The 25357-nt window shown below is 35.7% G+C and overlaps 1 protein-coding gene across 1 annotated transcript in view; it reads right to left on the reverse strand.

The window, feature by feature from the left end:
* The window catches only part of CNTNAP4 (contactin associated protein family member 4), a 299921-nt gene that overhangs the window by 121488 nt on the left and 153076 nt on the right, over window positions 1-25357 (reverse strand). Inside the window, exon 4 of the mRNA XM_058279681.1 lies at window positions 10239-10386. Within this exon, the coding sequence (XP_058135664.1) occupies window positions 10239-10386 (148 nt within the window). The remainder of the gene's footprint in view (window positions 1-10238; window positions 10387-25357) is intronic.

The raw sequence follows: 25357 nt of genomic DNA on the forward strand, positions 1-25357 counted from the left end.
TACATAGCTGCTTAGATAAGTAGCTGGCACCTGACTAGCACTCAATATATGTTAGTTACTGCTAATGTTCATATTAACATTTATTATCAAAATACTGGGCAGGGAAAAAAGGTACAGCAAAAATAGTTTAATAAATATATTTGGTGGATTTGTTTTTAAAAAATGGGAGGCTCTTTGAAAGAATCAGAAAACCTATTTCTGAAAGGCACAAGAAACGCTCAGTTGTCAGCGTCATCCGGTGGCCTCTCCTCTGGCTGTCCCTCCTGCCTGAGCTGATTTACCACGGCCCTTGCCAGTGGCCTGAATCCTCCTCAGTGAACGCCTCCATCTCATCTTCTCCCTCGGATAGAAATCAAGGAAAGGCGTGCCTCAGAGGTGGCAGGCGCTACTCTCTTAGCAACTCACAGTGGGAATCTGGGGAAAGAGGTATCTCTGCTTTATTCACATGATTCAGGAACACCATCCTGTGGGATTAAGAACTGTCCGAAAGAAAATATTCAAATGTGTCGTCAGGGATTGTGTTAGAAGTGATATTGCTGAAATGCGCATCCTGCCTGCTTTCTGCAGCCAGTGTTTATGGAGGGCTCTCTGTGAACACCGAGGAGGACACAGCAATATGCGAAAACAAAGAGCATTTATTTCAAGGAAACTACAGTCCAGCAGGGGACGGGTGATTATTTATGCCCATGCTTAGAGCTTCACTTCTGGATCAGGTCTGGGTCCCAGAGGACTTCTAAGACAGGCAGGAGAGGGGGGTCATTCACTTTACCTCTGGGAAGGATGCCAATGAAATTGCAGAAATGCTTTACCTCCTTGAGCAGAAAACTGCTTTTCCACCTTAGCATATTTCACATGAAAAACACAGCGTAGTAATAGATCTCATTTTCCTCAGTTGATCTCTGCATCCTACCCTACATCTGCTCTAGAAATTTGAAGCTTCTTAGTTGTTGTCATTTGTAAAAGGAATGTCCACTCCAGCTCCCTGCCCCCACAAATGCATTACTAAGTAAAATATATCCAAAGCATAGTTTTGTAAATTGAATTTCATGGTCCAGCCATACCAAAATCAAGCGGGTACAATTCCTTGGATCTCCAAGAACATGTATCCTTCTGGGCTGTTGCCAAAGTCCACCAAATTAATAGTCTCCAAGGGCAGTGCCCAGGAATCTGGGTTCCTGGGTGATTTTGAGGCTGACAACAGCTTGAGGGTTGTCAAGAAGAACAAGTAGCTTATAGAAAGTTATTCTCTGAAAATGAAAAGCCTCATTACATACTGAACCACACTATGAAAAAGGAATGCGTTTTATTTATTTATACCGTAGGTGGTACTTGGGGACGCTTGTGGAGGTGGTAGAGACATGTCCCTGAAAGATAAGTTTCAGGAATAAATTTACTCTGAGTGACACTATGAATAATTGCATCATTGATGAGGTCAGATGACTGAAATACTTAGAGAAAAACTAGAATAGAAAAAGCATGGACTAGAAAATAAACATTTGAATATTGGAAAAGTGACATTCTTCAAAGGTCATGGAAGAGTTCTTCTTAAGAAAGATAGCATTTTCCTATTAATTCTCTGGGAATCACCCCAAAATATAAACAGGGAAAGAGCTGCACTATGAGAGACAAACGAACAAAAAATATGTAGACCCTTCATTATCCAGAAAAAGAACTTCAGACCACATTCTTTTTGGCTAAACATGAAGGCAGCCTTAATCACTGTGCAGATTGTTTCTTTATTTGAAAATTATTACCCATGAATTACTAAATGGAAAGAAGAAGCCCAATTTTGACTTCTAAGAAATCTCTTTCATACTCAGTTGCCATTAAACTACTATACAATGAAATATTAAAACAACAGTAAAACGTATAGGCACTTGAAATCTGCATCACTGAACTGGGCTTTAAAGAGATGGAGAGGAGACAACAAACACTTGAGAAATCAACAGGAAATAGGTTGTACTATTTTTGCACAGTAGGATAAAAAAAATGATTTAAGGGACTGAAGTTTAAAACCACTTAAGATTAGAAGAAATAAAATGGAAGAAGGCACAGAATCAAGTGCTGCCTATAACCACAGGGAAAAGGTGACTTTCCTATCATAATTTTAAATAGATTAAGGTCAGTGGCACCACTCCAGAAGGTTATAGGAACAAACATGATTATTGCCACTTAAATATCAATTCAAATTAACCTTTTAAATAGATTTGAAATTAGGAACATCTACTATGTCAAGGACACTTGAACATGTCCTTAGAGAATATAAGTTGTATTTCTGTCTCTAATATTTATTTGTAACTGCTGTAATGTCACAGAAGTCACATAAATGCTAAATATCAGTTTCCTTATTTGGAATATGTGGGGGATAATCCCAGCCTTTCATACTACACACACACACAAAGCTGTGATTATCAAATAGAAGTTCCAAAAGCCTTAACTTTTATTTAGTGTTGTAGATGCTTTTATTACAAATTTAACGATAACAGCATTTGACATCTCATATGTTCCTTCCAAAGATACTTCTCAGTTAATAGTTTGCTATAGTGCAAGTGATTTTCATATGCTATTTTGCATTCTATTTATTTATTTATTTATTTATTTATTTATTCAAGGCCACTTAGCTTTTTCTTCTTAGTTCATCCTTCTAAAAAGTAGTTACTGAACTTTGATTGTGCCAAGTGCTGCAGTAGGAGCTGGTGTTGCAGAGTGAACATACCCTGACCTCATGGATCCTCCAAAAGAAAGACATCAGGAAAATCCTCCTGTGTGTTCAGATAAAGTTAAAAAGTATAAGTGGCGCATGAGGGAAATAACAGGGCTGCCTGGGCTCTTCTAATAGAGATCTAAATATAGTTGGCCATCAGGGTAGATGTCTCTAAGGAAGTGATGTTTTGGCTGAGTACTTGACTACACATGTAAGAGTCTAAAAGAAGAGACTCTTAGAGTCATAAAGAAGGGGGAAGTGAGAGACAAGGAGGGAATGGGTAGGGGAAATACAGTGAATAGTGGGGCATAGGTTGAGGAGGGGCAGGAGAAACTGGGGAAAGTGGATGGTGACTGCAGGAAGTAGATGGAAGAGGTTCACAGAGAGTTGGATTACTGGTAGACCACTTGGACCAAGTGAAGCCTTGCTTTCAGGTTGGGAAAGGTCTGTTTTGGTTTTGTCCTTAGCCCTACGACCTAACAATTGGCTCTTGGTGTGGTCTTTACTCCTAAGGCAATGCCCTTCTGGGATTTCAGTTAAAAGCCCAGATAATTACCAAGCTCCTATAAACTGGCAAAATTTGAACTCTTCTGAGTCTTAGACTTTAGTTGAAATCCCTGCTCGACTCTTTAACCTTCCAGCTCCTACTTTCTCCTTGGCTCCTTCGACTCTCATCTTGGAATGTACAGTTGAGGAAACAGTCAAGGATTTGAGGGGAATTTGCATGCAGGATTTGAGGTTCTCCTTCTCTGAACACCCCTTTTTGATATTCACTCCTCAATTTCTAGCTGCTCTGAGGACTTTGAACTCTGACCTCTGGCTCCTCACACTAGTAAAATCTGCCTATTTTCTGCTTGAGTACTAAAAATGTCCTGAAAAAGGGAATGTGCCCTTCAGGAAAGGCTAGATAAATGTGGATCTCCCTGAATTTGCTTCCCTCTTTCAAGAACAGAATCCTCTCAATTTTCTGCCTGCTGTGGATTGATCTTTAGAGCCTCAGGGTAATTTTATATTTTATCTAGCACTTAAAATTGCTGTAGGAAGTGGGATAGTTCAATAAAACCTACCCTTTCATGATTGGTACCCCAGGACAAATTATCTCTCTTGATGGGAACTTTTATAATAATTGGCTTAATCCATTAATTTATTTGGGGTTGCAAAATGGGTATTTTCTAACCTTTATTCTTTATTTCTTAGCTGTGATATTTCTTTAAAGAGAAACTTCTCATCTTTTATTTGGTTACCTTGAGGTATAACTTTTATAGGAAAAGTGGGATAAATGCTTGTTTCCACGTTCATTAGTTTTCAAAATAATGAGTTGGTTCTTTAATATTTCTCACGATGACCAGTGAAATTTTTTACTGTTTTAGTCTTACTGTGAACCTATTCACTCAAATATCTTTGATATATTTCAAACCTTTATAGTTATTATCCTTCTTGATGCGCAAATATTTCATTCCTTGGTCAATGGGAGCCTCTAGAAGTTGACTCCTGAATCCTTTTAACATGAACTCAGTTTCATAAATAACTAAATAATTAATAGTGACTAATAACTACTTAATATTTTAATAGCCAGCATTATTTTACTTTTAATATAATATCACTTATCAAACTAAAATCTTAAGATTATAAACATGGCAAAGAATTAGAGAATTCATCCTCTTTATTCTTAAGCCAACCAGAATCTATCTTCTTTTCAAACTTTGACATAAAATAGGATACCTTAGCTAGTGTATTAGCTGATAAGGAATCTGAGAGCATGAATTATATCTAATTCACCTTGATCAAGCTTGTATCAATTAGCATGTGGGAGTTGCTCAATAAATAGGTAATGAATTGAATTATAAATATTCATTATAGTAAATCTAACACATTTACTGCTATTCTTTTTTCTTTTCCTTAACCACATATGTGGTAAGAGGGATCAGCATCTTAGATAGATTTTAGATTATTATCAAGTTCTTCCTCAATGTTTTTTGCCATCAAGGTGACAGTTTCCACTCCCCATGATATTTTCTATTAATACATTATCTAAATGAAAATCTACTAATGGCAGTATGTAAGTAGTTCCAACTTTCAATAGTTTTCTGCACTTCAAAATAGAAACACTTCTTATTTTTTAAATTAACATGAGTTTTGTAATTAGTGGCATGTTCTTTTCATTAAATATAATCTACAATTTTCTCTAAAACAGTTTTTATTTAAGCAAATAAACACAATAGTTTAAAATAGTTTAAAACTTCTAATTCAGTCAGTTCTCCCTGTGCTCTATGCCTGATTGTTACAGGCTGAATATGCCTTCCTGAGGCTCATCAAGCTTGCCTTCATTCATTCATTCATCCATCCATCCATCCAACCATCCATCCATCTAACCATGGGATGAGTAACAGGAAAGGAACATCTGACTGCGGTGCAGTATAGCATGTGAATACTATGATGGGAAAAGGAAAGACTGCTGCAAGAGCAGGTGGTAACCTCCTCTGACCTGAATGGGGGTTTAAGACAAGTTGCCAGAAACACAGTGATTTCTAGAGTGAGACAAGAGGAAGAGAAAGAGAATTACCTAGGCAGAGGAATAAAGGATGGGTGTGTGGAGATTGCCACAGAATTATGCCAAGACCCTAAGGCTAGAAAAACCACAAATTCATGGCATGACCAAGAAACTGAAATTAGTTCCGTATGCCTGGACAGTTGGTGTTCTTACTCATTTGGGGTTGGGGAAAGAAGAATCAAGGATTACAAAATGACCAAAGAATAGGAATTTAGAATTTATACTGAAGGTAAGTGCCTCATCAGCAATTAAAGGACATTGTCTCCTATGGCTTAATTGCCACTTCCTAAGGACATCTCAGGCACATTCATTTTCACCTAGTTATTTTTTTTGCCTTTGTTTATCGTTGTTTGCCTTTCTTTAGGACATTTAGTGGAGTTGTCTTTATCTTCAAACATTTCCTTTTCTTTTTCTTTCTTCCGCCAGTTATTTCCTTACATAAGTCTCTTCTCCAGATCCATACACATGCTCAGAGCAGTTATAGCCAAGACACCTGAAATTTATACTTTCCCCTTGATCCCACCAAATTTAGCTTTTACTTCTATCATTACTCAGGAAACAACTTCAAGTTTACTGAAGCAGAACGTGCTCTTTGATATGGATTTTCCATTTACTTGATGTTTCTTCATAACAAGTTATCGCTCTAAATCCCAGGGGTAGAGGGAAAGAAAATTGAGTGTGATTCTCACAATGGTCATTTGTCCTGCAATGTTCAGAGGACCAGCTTGCCCCTCTAACTTCAGCAAGCACATGCTTTAGCACAAGGGGGTGTGACTTAAAAATACACACTACCTGAAAAATAATATGAAGGACTCGTTAGGGTAGAAATGCAGGTCCATTTTTGAAGACATACCACTTTATACTTCAAATATTAACAGTAAGGCAACAAGTAGAACACTTTGTCATTCACTAACAATAACATTTAAGTAAGTTTCTATTCTATATCTCCAACCCATTTCAGCCCATAGGGGTTGGAATTGCCATTTTCCATATCTAGGACCTGAGCTTAACGAGTCAACAACTGAATTATCTCTTCTTTTCTCTTCCAGAAACAGTTTTTCTCCAGTTGCCCCCCTTCCAGTAAATGACACCACCTTACAGATGGTAGTTCAAATCAGATAATTCAGCATCTCTTACTTCCAATCACCAAGCTCCCCATTTCTTTTTTTTTTTTTTTTTGGAGGCACCAGGGATTGAACCCAAGACTTCATATATGGGAAGCAGGCACTCAACCACTGAGCTAGACCCAGTCTCCTCACCAAGCTCTCTTGACTCAATATCCTCAATATTATTTTGAACCTGCTTCCCTCCCTCCCTCCTGATTGCCATTCCTCCAGCTTGGGGTTCCACTGTCACTTGTCCAAATGAGGACAGAAGCCCTCTAATTGAGCTGCTGCCTCCAGAATTAACCCTCCAACCTTTATTCCCCACTACAGTATGAATGATCATTCTCAAATATGAACAGATTAGCCAAACTATCTTCTTTCTTGAACTTGACTGGGGTACACCACTCCTCCTGTGTGCATTATCCTCCTTGCTACCCATGTGAAAATGTCTGCACCTTAGTTTCAAACCTACAGTTGTAAACTTTCTTAAGCTAATTTCAATTTATCAATCATTTTATTCCTCATACCCTATATTCATGCTGCAATATTTTATATTTAGATTATACAACTTTTATGACATTGTACATGGACATCTTTATTAAGAAAATACATATTACTTTAGAGTATTTTTCCTATGTCCAATACCTGTTAGAATTCTCTTTTAGCAGTTGTTAATCCATACTTTAAAATGAATAAATCTGAGAGCCATGTAGTCGTCCAGACCACTGGATCTGATTGTAAATTTTAATCTAACCTAAACTGTGTGATCCTGTAGAAAATTCTTAATTTCTCTAAGGTTCACTTTCCTCCATGTCAGGAGACCATGGGCATCACTCTTTGGTGAGCCATTCAGACAAACACTACTCAAGAGTATCTTGGCGAGCAGCTGTAGCTCAAGTGGTTTAGCACCTGCCTCCCATGTATGAGGTCTCAGGTTTGATCCCCAGTACTTCCCAAAAACAAAACAAACAAATGAAAAAACCAGCTCTCACTGGGGAGGGGATGTAGCTCAATGGTTGAGTGCCTGCTTCCCATATATGAGGTCCTGCCTGGGTTCATTCGCTGAACCTCCTAAAAAATAAAAACAAAAAAGAGTATCTTGGTGCAGGTGGGAATTCATAGACAGAAGGTCACAGGCCTGTCTGCCCAATGCCACTTTTCCTTTTTATAGGATTCTAGGAGAATAGCTTTATATGTGTGGAGAAGAAACAATCTGAGCTTGACTGTGGGCTGCTCAAGAGAGTTACAGATAAAAATCTTACAGCTGGACACATGTGATGACAGCACCTTGAGCCCTTCCCTCTGGGTCAGGAGAAACTAGTGGTTCCAGCTAGTTCTATGCTTGGTAGCCTAGAGCAAGTGACAGGGCTCATTCAGCAGACGATTCTGCGTGTCTCCTTTCACTCATGATATCTGTGCACCTACTTCACTGGGTTGTTAGGATTAAACCAGAAAATGCCTGAAGAGAGTAATATCTGATGCAGTAACCTCTCAATAAATGACAAGTCTATAGTCTGCAAGGTGAATAGGTGGAAAAGGTGAGTGTGAATGTAGTATAATTGAGGACTTCAATGCATTCCCATAAGGCACTCATACCCAGCCAATTCCTGGGTTATTTTTAATCTATGAAAGTATTTTTCCACTAAGCTTAGTATTTTTTTCTCTTTTAATAATAATCTGAAGTTACACAATATCCACTTTTCAGTGAATCCTGCCATACTGTTTTATTGTGGGTGTTGAAGTTGGAGTTTAAAACCAGGTTTAAAACCAGATTGGCTCCCAGTACTGCTACTTTAATCATGGGTCAATGAAATAAAGTTAACAGAGTATGTGGGTGATGTGCTTACCCCAAGGAACTACAGATAATATCAGAGTAGTCTGGACAAAAGAATTCTCCCCAGGATTGTAGATCAAGACAAGTGAGGAGAGACTGGAGTTACCATCAGGTACAAGTGGCAGAGAATACCAAGGAAGGTGCACCTTGGCACATGGACTTGATGAGAAATGCTTTAGTTTTAGCAAAAACAGCATCAATTGACACCTAAACGAATGTTGAATTTATATCCTAGATGGAAGGTGCATTAGGTATATGATATTGGGCAAATAACCTAATTTTTCTAACACTCACTTTCCCCTATATTAAATGGGTGGCTGTGAGGATTAAATTAGAATAAATTTGTAAAGAATAAAGAAGTCTATCACAATAATTATTAGCTACTATTATGCTGTGCTAAATAAATATTCTGCAAGATAGATGCTCTGGGTAGGTAGAGACTATAACTACAAATATATAAATATGGTGCATTTGAGGTTTTTTTGTTGTTTTTTTAGGAGGTACAGGGAATTGAACCTAGGACCTTGTATCCACAAAGCAGATCCTCAATCACTGAGCTATACCTGCTCCCCATTTTGAGTTTTGTTAGTTTCACTAACAGCCCATCATGTGGCATATGCTTTGCTAAATTCTATAATCAAAGATAAATAAGACTGTCCAACATCTATATTCCAGAATCTAAGTTTCATGTGGGAAAAATGTTAGAAGGATGATTTAGAAGGAAGTAAAGTGAGCAATGAACAACAAAGGAAATATAAACTACTTAATAGAGTGTCAAACATATAATAAACACCCAAGGAAACTTTGCTATTTCTAGAATGATTAAAATTAATACTATTACTATTATTACTCTTACTATTGCTAGTAATAGTACCATTATTACTCTGTAGGCCCTGGAGGAAACAGAAGGTTTGTCGATTATGTTTCATGGTGGAATTGGGCCCTGGAAAGATCACTAAATATTCAAGGAGACCTGTGAAATCTGTACTACATTATTCCTCTGTTCTAGTGCTGTTTTGGTGACATCAACAAATCTCTTGACTTCTTTTTGGCATGTTTTCCTTTTATGTAAATAAGGTACACCAGAGCCTAATTTGGCTTATATCACAAAGTGATAAAATATGTGTGAAAAAAGATTTAGTGGTTAAAAATGAATGTTTCCTAGAGGCAGAATGATGCAGTAGAATCGAGCAGTCTAGATTCTTTTCCCAATTCTTCGCACACCAGCTGAGAAACTCTGGAAAAATTACTGAATCTCTCCAAATCTCAGTCTGTTAATTTGCTAATTGTGGATCATATTAAAGAACTCATTGTTTTATAATAAAAGAGCATTGAACAGGATAGTGTGGCTTGAGGTAGACTATCAATAACTCTTAGGTGCCTTATCCATAAAAAGATAAAATAAAATGCTTTTTAAGAGGAGACTAAGTAAAGCCTGTGGTTTCTACTTTTTTAATGTGAAAATATTTCACACAAATTTTATATTCTTACATAGGTTTTTACCTTTTCTATTAATTTATGTTAAGGACACAGAATATTTAAATGTGAATTATATGCATGCTATTTTTAGGCTAGTGAGAACAACATTCTTTGGTTTCAAAAGAGATGGCTGCTTATATACTAAATGGAACCCTATTTCTTTTATTCAGTTCAAGGTACTAAAATAAACAGACATCAAATATAACCCATGAAGGGTAGAGGAACCATAATATTTGAAGTTAGGGTCTAGTCAATAATATTAGGCTTGGATAAATGCATTCATATATATCTACAAACATGTATCTATATGTATCTACCTATCTATGTAGCTCTCTCTCTATCTATCATGTGTCCATCTTTGAGTTGAACTATAAAAGCTTTTGAAAACTGAAATCAATGTTGGCACGTATATTGGTCCATATGCAGAAAAGCTTTTGACCAAAAAAAAAAAAATTCCTATTTTAACATCTCTTTCAGCTAAAAAGTCCATTTCAGTTTGAAGTTTGTCTTTTAAAGCATCTCGTTTGATATCTGTTTCAGGTGGCTGGATAAATAAACACTTACTATATGCACAGCCGAACACCTCGATGCGCATTCCGATTCTGCCCTTGGGGTTCCACTCTAAAGGGATGAAGCGCAGAAATCTGGCTTTGATAGAAGGCTGGAGTCTATAGGACACAACACTGTCTGCATTTGCATTTCCTGAAAAACCCTAGAAGCAAAGGGAAGAAAGGAAATCAATACTGAGAGAACATTTATGCACTTTGTCACCTAAAAAGGTGGTGAGCAATGTGTGTTTCATTTTTTAAAAATGAAATGGGCTGCATCTTGAAGAAAACTATTAATAATTATGCCATATCCTCTTTCCAAATATGGAAGTTACCATTGTCTAAACTTTTCTTTATAATTCTACCATCCCCATTAAACCGACTTTCAACTATGATAGTATACTTCTGTACAGAAAATGCAGATTAAACTTAAAAGTGTGCCATGTCTGTAGTCATTAACATTATGGATGGCACCAAAAAAATCGAGGAAATAGTCTTCTGGGATTCAAAACCTATTATCTGATTCAGCACAGAAATTGCTCACATCATTGAGGAAGGAATAAAGTTATGCCATGCTTTTGTTGCTTCATTTTCTCATCTTACTCATTACCATAAATGGAAACATTATCTAACATTCATGCCAGAACTACTGAGAGCCAGTTTTTAAACATTACCAGCACACTGCTTGATACATGAATGGGGAAAAAAAGGAGAAATTGGAAACAATAATAAATTTGAAAGACCTGTAATTAGACTAACAGACTAAAATTTGAAAACTGGAGGGACCTTGGCAACAATGCTAAGCAAGCACAGTCAAATTGCTGATGACGAAGTTAAGGGTCAGTGAGGTGAAAAGAGTTTCTGGAGTTTGCAAAGCTGTTATTAGATCTGGCCAGGAGCTATGTTCTTCCCAGGGTATCAGGATGCATTTACCTAACGCACAGCTCAACCGCAAATCTCACGGACGCATCCCCTAACCTGCAACATCTAAGCAACTCCTCGTTTCTCCAGTGTGGTATATAATAAGGGGAGAGGCCAGCATGAGGCAGAAGCAGTTGTTCTCAATGTCTGTAATTTCATTTTTATTTCTTCTTTTTTTTTTCACCTGTGTCAATCAACTTACTTAGGATAAGAAAGGGGAGGATGCCACTACATGTGTATGCTCCTGATAGGTTTTCTAACCAATGACTGGAGCTGCACAAAAAGGAAAACTCATATAGATTACACAAGGAAAACACATTGAAACACCAGAATCAGGGAGTTATTTGATTCTTTGGGTAGTCCCTTGTCGATTATTACTTGTTTATTTTAATTTACTAGAATACAAGCGCCATTAAAGCAAGGCCCCAGATATCCAGAACACTCATTGGCTCAAAGCGGTGCTCAACATGATCTCTGATGGATGCTTTAGTTTGAAAAATCCTGGACTTAAAAAATAATAACAAAACAAACAAAAGTGAGCAAATTTCGCACTCAGAGTAGATCACATGTGAGCTTGTGCACCATATATTCCATAACAGGGACAGTTATTCAACATGTTTCAAACACATTAGGCCACAGAAACCCCTCCTTTTTTTTTTTTCTTGCAAAGCACATTTCTAGGTTAATGCTCTCAGAACACAATTAAAGCATCATTTAACCCCACAATTTGGACTCTGATCATCAAAACCCATCAAAAAAGTTCCATTCTGTTCCATGGATCAACATTTCATATTGAGGGCTTGGTAAGAAAGGTTAACTGTGTTCTCTACTGCACTATGCAATGCCCACCCTACCTCTACAGCACAGCAGTCTCCATTTCCTTTGAAAATCATAAACACTTGCCTGAAAATTTGATATCCATTTACTTTATTTTTTTTTCTTTGAATGGCTGATGTAGCTCCCTATACACCAGTGCTTCTCTAACTTGGATGCACTTTAAAGCTCCTAGGCCCTGGCATTTCTTTGTGTCTGAGTGTGTGTGTGTGCATATGTGCACATACGTGCATGTCTTTATAAGCTCCCAAGTCAGGGTAACTGCAGCCAGGATTCAGAACCTGTCTATAGGCATTCAATCCTAGCCAACTTTCTTATACTTTTATGCTGCTTCCCTGGGAATCACTGGCAGGCTAATAATATCCCTAATTCTGATTTCTTGCAAAGTGAACAGCTGGATGATTACTTAGTTAACCCTCCAAAAGATCTCACATTTTTTCAAAATGAGTTTAAGTCCATAGATTTAAATGGCTATCACTACCATGATCTTAAGGCTTTGGGAGTAAAGATACATAGTGACAGTATGACAACAGACAAGTAAGTGGGATGGGGAGGTTGGCAAATGGGGACTTTTCACTTTTTACCTCATTCATTTCTGAGTTATTTGAATTTTTGAGAACATTAAGAAATATAAGATAAATAATTTCTATTACTAATAAAAATACCCTGATGGGCACATTCAAAATCTTTAGCAGTCATTTCTAACAAAGGATGAGCTTTGAGAGGAATAGTGAGGAGGTGAATATGGTACTTTTACTTAACACATTTCAGGAATATTTTTATTTTTAATGGGACTATATAACTTTTACCATTATTTGTAAAATAAAGTAAGACAAAGGCATAGGAAGTATTTACGGTGAAAAAATAAGCAGAAGTATCATTTAGTAGCACATTGGATAACAAATAATTTTCTAATATCAATATCATTTGGGAAAATATTCACAATTACTATTAAGTATATATGTTGAACTGAAAGCTCATATCTGTAATTTTTGTTCCACATGGATTTTTTCTGTGAAATTAGAAACAAATATTGTAATTTGGATTTCAATGTTCAGTGGGAATATTTTCAGAACTTTTATGAATGAATGGGATGGATATTATACTATTTTATAAATGAAAAATTTGATGCATATTATCTATTATATGGTATTTTCATTGTTTAGGAGACTTTCCTCAATTTGCTATGCAGATGTTTTTTTTCATACCATAGCAATGAAATAATGCAAGGATTAAAAGTTCCCTCTCTTTCTAATTTTTAAGCTGTTTTTTGACAAGAATATGTATGTCTTCCTTTATATTATAAGTTCTGGACTTCAGTGTGTGTCAGAATTACTTGAGATGCTTTCTAGAAATGCTAGCTTCTGGGCCCTGTACCTCCTTCATTAAACCTACAATCTGCATTTCTAGTGAGTGCCCAGCTAATTTTGTGCTTTTGGTCTTTGGCTCACTCTTTGAACATTCTTCTGGTTCGTTGATAAATCCTGCTCTGTCTCCCTCCCTATTTTACCTCAGAATTTGTCAGAGAGGCAAAGGATGTTAGGAGAAGAATTCATTAGGGCTAACCTTGAAAGAGAGCCCTACAGAGTATGTATGTTCTATGTTATCAATCTCAATCTCTTCAACATGATGATGTGTGGCTCAGAGTCTGTGCAGCACAGATGAAATAAATACAAGTTCTTCTGTTTAACTACTGGGTGTTAAGAATATGGTGATACATGGGGAAAATACAGCTAATGTATAGTTAACAATAATATTGTAATATTTCTGTAGCAAAGGCAAAGAGGTTACTATATCAGTGCTAAAAGGGAAAAAAACCATGAGATTTAGTTTTGTGAGATGTGAATATGATCAAACATTTTTTTTTTCATTTTCTTCATTAACAAGGAGACCTCGGTCATGTCATTTATTCTGTCCTCATTTATTCATCTTTCAGGACACTGGAGAAAGCAATTCAGTTTGCTTTTAGGATTAAATAAGATAGGTATGCTAGGGAAGGATTTTTTAAAATTGATGCTTCCATAATTTTTGAGTTGCCATTTGATTTGTTTTATGAAGTTGAAATAAAGTTGTTTTTTTAGGACAGATATTTAATAAACATTGGTATTCATGTATATAAATAGTAACCTAACAGATACAGTATATAAAGATATACATCATTATATCACCAAATATAAAATATCAATAAAATTAAAGCTATATGTCTTTTATGATAAAATTCACAGAGTATTCATTGGATTTTATTTTCTTTTAGACTCAATTATTTTCAAAACTCAGTGAGGTATTCATATATGGCACAGAAATTTATTCTAACCAAGAAAATTTATGGAGTTAATGAGTTAAACTTTTTTACAGGATTTTTTAAAATATATTTTTTATTGAAGTATATCATTCATATGAACATGCATAAACAATAAGTGTATAGTAAAGATTGTGAACTTAGAGAATAAACATACATAACATTATACAGGGATCTCACATCTCACCCCCACACACACCAACACCTTGCATTGTTGTGAAATATTTGTTACAAACTATGTAAGAGCATCCTCAAAATATTACTACTATCTACAGTCCCTATCTTACATTATGTGTATTCTTCCCCCAACCCAATCTATTTTTTAAAAATATACTTTTGTTACAGAAGTGTGGACTTGCAACACCATCATACACATATGTAGATTTCCCATACAACACCCCTTCACCAACACACCACACCATAGTGGAGCATTTGTTACAGATTATGAGATGATACCATCAATCTATTACCACCAACCATGGTTCATAACATACATTTGGCATACTTTTTCCATATGACAGGATTTTTTGTACTTACAAAATGAGTCTAACTTTTATGCCCAGGTGTAAAACATTAATTTATTTTTCAAATATTAATTGAGCAACTCTTCTATGAGAGTCAAGACAGATAAAGGAAGATGCCCATACGGCAGACCATAAGGGCTCTAAAACGTCACTGTAATAAATCAGAAACATGTGGCCAGTTATATGTGGTTAACATAGACTTTGTAATTACATGTAAATTGGTCCAGATCTCACCAAAATAAACAGCAGCCCTAGGGCAAATCAAACAAACAAACAAACAACAAAACACAGACAGACATGAAAATCTTGTTGCCGTTGTTAAACTCTCTTATGGTAAGATTTCTGGTGACCTACATATGATCTCTTGGCAAGTACAACTCATTTGGACACAGTCAACTGACATTCAGATACCAAATGCATCATAGCAACATACTGTCTAATGAAAATCAGTTCTTTATTTTCTGATGCCAGTTATAGATTGTACCAAGTATGTCTCCCAAGATGTTGTCTGGTCTAGACAAGTGCAACAAAAAAACAAAGAAAAAATAAGAAATACTGAGAAGTGGGAAGTGGTTTGCTAACATTAACCCTGACAGAACAACCCAGTTAGAACAAAATAATAACACAGATATAAAAGCACATAGAATGAATTTTAAACATTTGTTGAACAGGACATTGTCCCTGACTCTATGTAAGTTGATTGTATCTTTGGTGAGTATGAATGTAATTCTCATTTATTATAATATCGTAACAGCAATGAAAGTACAGTAGTTAAATTTAAAGGTTAAGCTTTATTCAGTGTGTATAATAAATCTTAATTTTAAAAATAAAAAGTATATAATTTTATTAATTTAAAATTGTTTTCTTCCACCTCCCAGAAACTACTCAACATGTTTAAGATGTTTATTTGACTGGGCATCAAAATTATTAGCAAGAGCTCAGTGAGGTATCATGTGCTAGTTTTATGTTAGAACCTGTGGAGACACAAAGATGTGAAAATAGTAGCCAGGTCCTTTTAGCATAAATGATTTTAACTTCACAAAAAGCAAAGATCCAATAGCAAGAGGTAAAGATGTGAACGAGAATTCTTCCCATGCAGTTCTATGGAAGATACGTGGACAGGTCATTAAATTTGATTTTATATTAGGGTAATATACATACAATTTTGTTAAACGCTAAATTTTTTCTTGACATGGAAAATAACATTTAACCTTAAAAAATGAACATAGTATTATAATGGAGGACTAGTTCTTAACTGTCCTCCTTCTAGAAAAGCTGTACACAATTGAAAAAAAGAAAAGATTGGAGAGGTAAAAAGACAGTAAAGTATTAAATGTTCAATATCTGAGAGAAGAAGAAACCCCAGAGAGATAAGCCCTGCATTCAAAGCCCTTTTCTCTTTATAGGCAACTAAAGGATTCTTGAAGGGGAGAAACTGAGTAGAGCTTTTGACAGCTTCACAGGTTTAGGGGCAAAATTTTAGTTCCAGAATCCTCAAAGAAAAAAAGAAAAAAAGGAGGAGGGACGGAAGGATGGAGGAAGGAAGGAAATTTAAAAAGAAACATTGATCACTAGCTCAAACCATATGCAAAATTCAATTCCAGGAAGAATGTAGATCTAAATGTGAAAGGCAAAGAAAGCTATCAGAAGGAAACAGAGCTGAGTATCTTCACAACTTTGAGGAGGGCAAAGATTTCTTAACTACAACATAAAAAAGCACAAACCATTGAAGAAAAGCTTGACAAATTGAAATGTATTAAAATTCAGAACTTCTGTTCATTTAAAGTGTGAAAATAGTGAAAAGGGATGTCACGGAATGGGAGAAGATATTTTACAGCATAATAGTATCCAAAATATAGAGAGAACTACCAATCAGTAAGTAAATGAAAGACAAAAGCAACCTGTAAATGACTAATGCATCTATGCAGGTGTCCAAACTCATCGGGAATAAGAGCAGTACAAATTAAAACCATAGTGAGAAATTTCTACACACCAACCAGAAATGGCTAAAATTGGAGGAAAAAATAAAAAGCCAAAATGAAAGAAGACTGACAAAACCAAAAGTTTTCCCCATATGGAACAGATGGGATTTGCTGCTGTGAAGAGTGTAAATTAGTAAATCTCAATGAAAAAAGTTAAACATACCCATATTTCAGGACCCAGCAATTCTCCTTCAAAGAATGTACCCAACAGCAAAACAAGCACTAGTGGACCAAAAGACATGTGTATGAATGTTCTTGAAGCTTTACTGATAATAACTCAATGTCCAACTATATAATGGATACATTGGGATATATTCATATAATAAAATTCTCTGAAGCAATGAAAATGAATCAGCTATACCCATACACAACAACATGGATGTTTTTCACAAGCGTAGTAGATGTGCCGTATAGCAAAAGCAGCTCTAGCGAGTCCTTTTGCATCTGGCTCAAACAGGCAAACCTTTTCTGTGATGTTAGAAGCCATGACAGTGATTGATGTATAGGAAGAGGAAGGTAGCCATGATCAAGAGGGGCGCAAGACAGGTGTTTGAGGTATTGTATCTTCTTGACCTAGATAACATTTACAGAGGTGTTTTTAATTTTTCATAAGCCAATGAGTTATATACATGTATCTTATGGTTTATTTCTGAATGTGTGTTGTAATACCATAAAAAAGTTAAGTGAAAATAATCATGCTAACAATAGAAAAGAAATGTGTCCTTCACGCTTTAAAAGATAGTTCTGTGAAGACTGTCAAGATTTAAATTCTGCATGTATTTACCCAAAAGCAAGAAGAGAAGATTTTGAGGAATACCTCATTAAAATTATATTTTTCACTTTTATAATTTTCTATAGATCATTAAGAACACTATGAGAAGTACCTTTCAACTTCTTATTTTAGATATCATATAATTTATCATGCATTATACCATAAAGAGCTCCATTATCATCTTTCATTTTACCATTAATATTACAAAGAATAATGGCATTCTTATGACCATTACCATTAAAATAACTATTATTAAGTGTTCAAAGAAAACTACTGAGTCCTCCACTTGGGACATTATAAAGTTTAAAGTAAATTATTCCTCAAGCACCTCTACATTCTATTAATGTTTTTATACAGTCATTCTAATATATTGATTAGTCTTCATAATGCTTCAAAATGCTGGTTATTTATTAAACAAAATTTTAATACTTTTCCCAAACAGAAGCTTAAACATGCATTTTAAAAAGAGATTAAAAATCAACCAAACTTTCCAAACAGATTAAAATAAAAGGCTTGCATAGAGATCCATCAGCCCTTACTGTTTCTTAAAGTTTTAGAGTCAAAGGCTCTCATTTCAGCCTCTGAAGCCATATATACATTATCTAACTCATGACCACCCATTTACATGTAAATCATCACCTAAGCTTTCCTAAATGCTAGTCACTGGGAGAAACTATGTTACCTCTGGGACATGTCTAATTGTAACAGTGAACTTTAGAAGACATAAAGGTTAATGACCTCTAAAGTGTTCTTTTTAAAGTTATTGCCAATTTGAAATTTTACCAATTATTTTTAGAACACACTTCCAAAAGTACAATGCAGTATTATTTTGGGGTTGTTTGACCTTCAGATTTCATACAATTTCATCACACAATGTTTCATTTCACAGAAAGTCAAAAGAGTCTATTTAATAATAGAATAATCAGGTAGCAAAAACGTGGAGTTTTCTTAACTTATTTTTCACCAAAGAGACAGAAACACCTGCCCTCTAGGGATAAAGCGTGATCTAAATGCATGCAGCAGACACTGGGCTAGAGGGGCCAGAAAGAAACAGTTTTTATTTCAATCAATAATAACACCTGCCTAGTTGCAGTGCCATTTGAAACACTGCCAGTTATAACCAAACAACAAAACAACCCAGTAAATGGCTCACATTCTCATGGGTACCTTGACATAGAGAGATGGAATAAAAAATAGAGAAAACTTAAATTCCTAAATGCAGGTGCTCCATTTTAAATGCTAGAATGTCTGAGATTTGGGAAATAATTCCTTTACTCAACATAGACAACATAAACTCTGGGGCATTTAAGCATTTTTGTTGTGTTCAAACAAATACAAATATCTCTTTTACCCATGAAAAAGACTTTTTTTTCAAGCCACCAACAATCATTATTCTGACACCAAATTAATACTGCCTTCTCTCCTTATAATTAATTGGGAAATTAAGGATGCTTATTCACGCCTTAGTGTGAATTTACCTGAGGAAATAAGACAATCCTTGCTCTACCAGTTAATAGTTGGGAAAACAGAAATCAGATATATCCCTAAACCTTGGTTTCTTCCATCTATAGATGGAAATATCTACTTCCAAAGTATGAAGTATGCATTTAGTAAGAAAGGCATTAATACCTGCTTGGCTCAAAATTAGCCCTGATAAAGCACCCTTGTGGTTGTTGGGTTGTGTAGTGCTGATGTCATGACAGATGGCATACTGTCACAGGTAGTTTATCAGTCTGACTTTGAACAACATCATTTATGTTATACTTGGGGTTTAATATCTGAGTCGTCAGTCTCATAGTCCAAAGAGAAACAGCAACTCCTCTAAATATACTTTGATCAAAGTGACAATTCCATTTAGGAAATAAAGCCAAATATTTATTGAACATCATTGACCATTAGTTAAACCTCAAGACAAAAGATGTCAAGAAAACACTCCCAAGGAAAGTCACTTTAAAAAAAGCAAATTTTAATTTCTTAAATGCTGAACTTTATTTCCTTTTAGCTAGTTTACGTTTGAATATAAAGTTGGGAAATTATACTTAAGGCATTGTAATTATTGTGTCATGCAACAACAAGAGGTTTTTAAATGTTCATAATGCTCCTGTTTTCAATGCAAGTAAGATTGGTCAATTAATATTTGAAATTTTTTCCAAAAATGTGTAATCAATATAAACAGACAACTTTTGCCGATATTTGTATGAATCCACTAAAATATCTTATATTGCAAGTGGTTTTAATGTATTATAGCTGTGCTTTAAGTTCTGCTTGTTAGAATTTTAAGAAATTACAATTTTTATAATATATAGAGTAACTATAAGTAGTTCCTTAAGGACTAATGATAAAATACCTGATTTGTCTCTATAGATAAAGAAATAGAAATAAATGAATTTAAGGGGAATTCTACTAGCAATCCAATGACTTACTACCGGGCTTATAAAAATAGACATATTTATACTTTATAAAATATTGTTTACCTTAATGAAAATAGGGCATGTAGAGTTTATTGCTTCATACATACAATTTTGCTTTGAATCCTTCCAAAACAGCCACAAATTCTTAGGCCACAAATGTAACAATTATGGATGAAGGAATAACAGAAAACAATGGCCCACTCTGGCTTTGTTCCCTCTCTGAAATGTATACTTTCAGCAGTTCCTCAGGGACTAAAGGCTTGATGGGGTGATAGTGGATGAGCTGATATCACACAGAGTACATGTTCAAAGAATTAGCTTTGGAATCAACAATCTTTAACACAAATCTTCCCTTATTGCTTATTAGACTGAAGTCTTCAGAAAGTTAAGGTTTTTATTTGTCTATTAGGAAAAATAAAATGTTTTCAGTTAACAACAGGACATTTAAAAACTAACTTAGATGTTTAATGATATATATAAATTATTGTTCATATTTTCTGTTTGGAGAAAAACCTTTACTTTTTAGAGATTCATACAGAAATATTTAAGAATGAAAGGTCAGGGTATCTGGATTTGCTTGGAAAGAATACAAGTGGAGGTGGGGTAGCAATGGATGGGGAGAATGGATAAGGCAACATTGATGGGTCTTGAGTTGGTATTCACTGAAGCTGTGGAATGGATACAAAGGGGTTCATTTTACTATTCTGTCTGCTTAGTTATATGGAGTGGGTATGGGAGCCAGTTAGGAAGATGAAATGAATTAGTGTGTATACAAACTTTAATATATTTATGAGCTAATATTTTCTTCTACAACATTCCACTGCTTATCTGCCGTAAGAATAGATTTTGAAAATTTCCTGCTGGCAGGAAAGGAACTTTTTGTTTTTATGTATATAGTTAATTTAATAACTGGCTGCACCAAAAAAAAAAAAAAAAAACCTGTTTTACTTAGTAATCAAGATTGATTAATTGCATGATAAAATTATCAGTTTCCATAAGTCATACTCTTTAGATATGTTTTTAAAAAGTATATTTTGGTGACAATTCACATGCTACAAATGTTTCCAAAATAATTTATTTAGAAATTGATGATATTGAAAAATTACAATTCCCAATTTTATTTTGCTGAGCAATTATAGTGGTTAGATCCAAATAATGATAGGGAAGGAACAAATATAGTGCTTGTAGTTTTAAGGTGATCTAGGGAATAGTGCAAACTAATATTACATTTGAAAGAGAGTTATACTGAAAAAAACACAATTCCGTCAATGAGACACTCATCAACAACTGCACTCAAGAAATCTCAATTCTGTGTCACTGTACATGCAGAATTCAAGGAATTCAGTTATTTTTTTCTTATTTGATACACAGGTTTTTATCATATCTCATAAATTCTTTATCATAATGTCTTTGTCATCAGTTCTTCATCTCAAAATAGGAGTGCTTATAGAGAGTAATCTCAAATCTTGTATTGTGTTAAGTTTTAAAAAGTTTAAAAGATGTCTATTATACTAAATGATTTCACATATTATTTATTTAATGCTCACAAAAATGTTGACAGCACCTTATATAAAGACATCAGGTGTTGAGTAACTTTAAGAATGATTTATAAAGCTTTCCAACCACCTACTCGTACTAAGAGATTCAATTCCACCTCCCCCCACCAAGTAAGCTTACTTTAAGCTATTTTACCTAAGATGGGGAATGATGCTGTATTGGAGAATGTTCTGGAAAATGGAGTTCCAGTCATGGCTTTTCCAAAGGCCTAAGCCCCAAGCCATGTCCTCACACACTTGTGCCTGAGGGAGTTTGTCCAGGTCAAACACTGCTTGAAGATAACGTTCCTGAACCTGTCTGCTCACTACCAGGTCAAACCACCAGAAGGTATTACTGAGCACATCAGCTTACACTAAGATATGTTAGCATGTCTAAACCCACTTGATTAAAATAATTTATAATACACATTTTTGAAGATACTGAATTAATGGCAACTTTAGAGCCATAAACTATGATTATCCTGGCATGTACACTTGATAGAAAATTTTGAAGCAATTAAAATGTGATTTTTGCAGACTATTGAAAAATTAGCATGCTCTCTTCATTACTTAAGTAAAATTCATAATTGTGTGATCAGCATACTTACAAGCTAATTAAAAAATAAGCATAATAAGAAAAGAACAAAGATGATACATCAAAGTTTTAGTAATGGTTTTGTTAAGCGATAAGATTATAGATTTCTTTTATTACTTCCTCAAATTAATAATTTTTAATGTGATTATAATACTTACACATAAAAATATAAACAAAAAAGGAAAAGCAAAATATTTCATTCCTCTTTTCTCTAGTCTACAATCACAGTCTTTTTCTTTCACCAAAGTGCCACATGACCACCCCAAGTTCGTAAACATTATTAAATTTGCAGATTCTCTAAAACTTCTCTTGCTGTGAGTTCCAGGAACCTCATAAGCATATCCCCAAACTGAATTTTGGTTATTTGCAATCTTCGAATCACCAGTTCTCTAAATACTTTTTAATTTTTTAAAGATTTATTTATTTATTCCCACCCCCCTCATCCCGCCCTGCTGATTTTTGCTGTCTGTGTTGTCTTCTCTTCTCATTTTCTCTCCTCTAGGATTCACCAGGATTTGATCCTGGAGACTCCTGAAGTAGAGAGAGGTTCCCTGTCAATTGCACCACCTCAGTTCCTGCTTTCTGCTGTGCTTCACCTTGTCTCTCCTGTTGTCTCTCTTTTGTTGCATCATCATTTTGCTGCATGACTCACTTGTGCGGGCACTGGCTCACCACGCGGGCACTTGCACTCATGCTCACCAGCTCACCATGCAGGCACTGGCTTTCTACATGGGCATGCTTTCTTTTCCTCTTTTTCACCAGGGGGCCTCAGGGATCGAACCCAGGTCCTCCCAAATGGTAAGTGGAAGCCCTATCACTTGAGCCACACCTGCTTCCCTCTAAATACTTCCTAAATTTGCCTTTTAAGATCATCTTTTTAGATCATATCCAAGCATAACAACAAATATAGAACTATTTCTTAGTGCTTTCTACTTTTGCAGACTCTATACAAATTCCTTCCCATGCATTATGTCATTGCATGATCTTTCTATGAGAAAGACATTATTCATTCTTTCTTAGCTTTTAGATATGAAAGAACTGAAACTTAGAAAAGTAAAGCGACTACTTAAGATCACACAGTTAACAAGAGGAGATAGAAAAAACAAAAAAGAATATGATAGTCGCCTATTTTAGTTTCTTTGGCTGCTCAAGCAAATAGCATGCAATGGGTTGCATTAAACAACAGCAATTTTTTAGCTCACAGTTTTGAGTCTAAAATACAAGTCCAAATCAAGGTATCATCAAGGCTTCCAAAGAATATGGTGTTCTGGGTCTGGCTGCCAGTGATCCTTGGTCCTGGGCTCTCTCCTCTGTCTATAGCAATGTACATGGTAGCATCCCCTTATCCTCTGGGTTCCGTTGACCTTCAACTTCTTGCTTCCCATGGCTTTCTTCTATCTGTCTGAATTTCATTCCACTTATAAAGGACTCCAGTAGTAGGATTAAGAGCCATCCTGACTGAGGTGGGTCATACCTTCATTGAAGTAACCTCATCAAAAAGTCTTCCTTGTGTGTGTTCATTGTATAGATTAAGTGTAAGAGCACACTTTTCTGCAGTACATATGACTCCAAATGAGCACAATGTCCAATATTATTATCTTAAACAACAATGAGACCACTTTGCATTTAAAAAGCTAGCCAACATCAGAAGGCTGAATAATACCAGGTATTGGGACCCCCATGTGCTATTGGTGGGAGTGTAGAATGGTGTTGCAATTGTTGAAAGCACCATGGCCCTTGGTGGTACAATCATTTATATACATAAACACTCTTACCTAATGATTTTGTCCTCGCTCTATATCCCATAGTAATTCTCACATAGGTACCTAAGGAATGTGCAAGGTGGTGGCTGAGAGTTGAAAGCAAGGCAAGTGTCCATGGCTGGGAGTATGGATCAGTAAAAAGGTAGATGCACAGTGCGGAGTATGCTCAGCAATGTGGGTGGAGGGATGGAGGAAAATGCCAGTGTTCTGAGTTTTAACAAGCCCTCTGGGTGATTCTAATGTGTGCTAAATAAAGTGAGAGAACTTCTGAACTACATGAATTTTAGGGTTTCCTCTAGCATAAAATCTTTCTGATATATATGTATGTATATATGTATTATATCAGCTTGCATATTTAAAATACATATATGTGGTTTTTATAATGCTGTGATTGCAACTATAACCCTTTATTCATGAAATGACAGATTTATGAATTGACTATAACACTAGTATTTTATGATCCAGGCCTTATTATTTCGGGCTATTTTACTGCTACCATTAACTATGTAACATTTCAGTATTTTCTATTCCTGGAAAGGCATAATAATGAAAACAAACCCGCCAACTCCATAGCTGATAGCTGCTGTATGCCATTCTAAAGCTTCTTTCCCCTACTACTGTATGCCTTTGGCCCTATACTCCCTGAAAAGGGGGTAAACAGCTACTGCCTCTGCTATTTCCAGCTCCAGTAATTTTAACCTTCAACATTTTGATCCCCTTTTCCACAATTCTCCTGATAGTTCAATGATCACAGTCATTCTCCTGCTTGTCTTATCCAACAGCTTTTCTCAGTTCCCACTGTTCATTTCTTTATCCTCTACCAGCCCCCCAACCCCACCCACGGATTCTCTGCCTGGAAACTGCTCCCCATACTTTGGACTCCTAGCTTAACTAGCATCTATTCCATAAAGTCTTTCCTTTCACCCATAGAGGGTTTTATGTTCTTCTCCTGCAATCCTTGGAGTCTCCCATCACATGCTTAATAAAACAGAAGCTGGATTGCAAAGTCCTGTTTGCATGTCAGGTTGTGATGGCGTCTACAGAAGGGAATGAACCTTATCCACAAGCCACTTCTTATATATATCTCAGTGCTTATGACACAGCACTCAGTAAATATTAGCTGGATAAATGAATGATTAGTTGATATTAAAAGCTCGATAAGCATCCATTCTTATTACATATGTCACTATCAGCTTGAAATAGTCATTAGTCCCAGGTGAAAATGATGTGACAGATTAAGCACAGTTTTCTCCAGCCTCCTGTTCAAATCCCACCACAGTCTTGCATCCCCAGTCTTCCCCTCAGGCTGTTTTCTTGCATTTTTACATAATCTTTCTACACATCCTCTACCCTTCCATTAAACTGCCCTTTATTCTGCCCCTCCCCCCCCCCACCCCAGTTTTTCTCTTCCCTGCCTATGCTTACAGTGGATCTGGAAAGCCTGCCAGATACCACCCACTCCTGAAACCTCTCTACCTACTATTTATCTTATCACAAAT

This window comes from Dasypus novemcinctus, chromosome 18 (assembly GCF_030445035.2).
Source record: "Dasypus novemcinctus isolate mDasNov1 chromosome 18, mDasNov1.1.hap2, whole genome shotgun sequence".
NCBI lineage: Eukaryota > Metazoa > Chordata > Mammalia > Cingulata > Dasypodidae > Dasypus > Dasypus novemcinctus.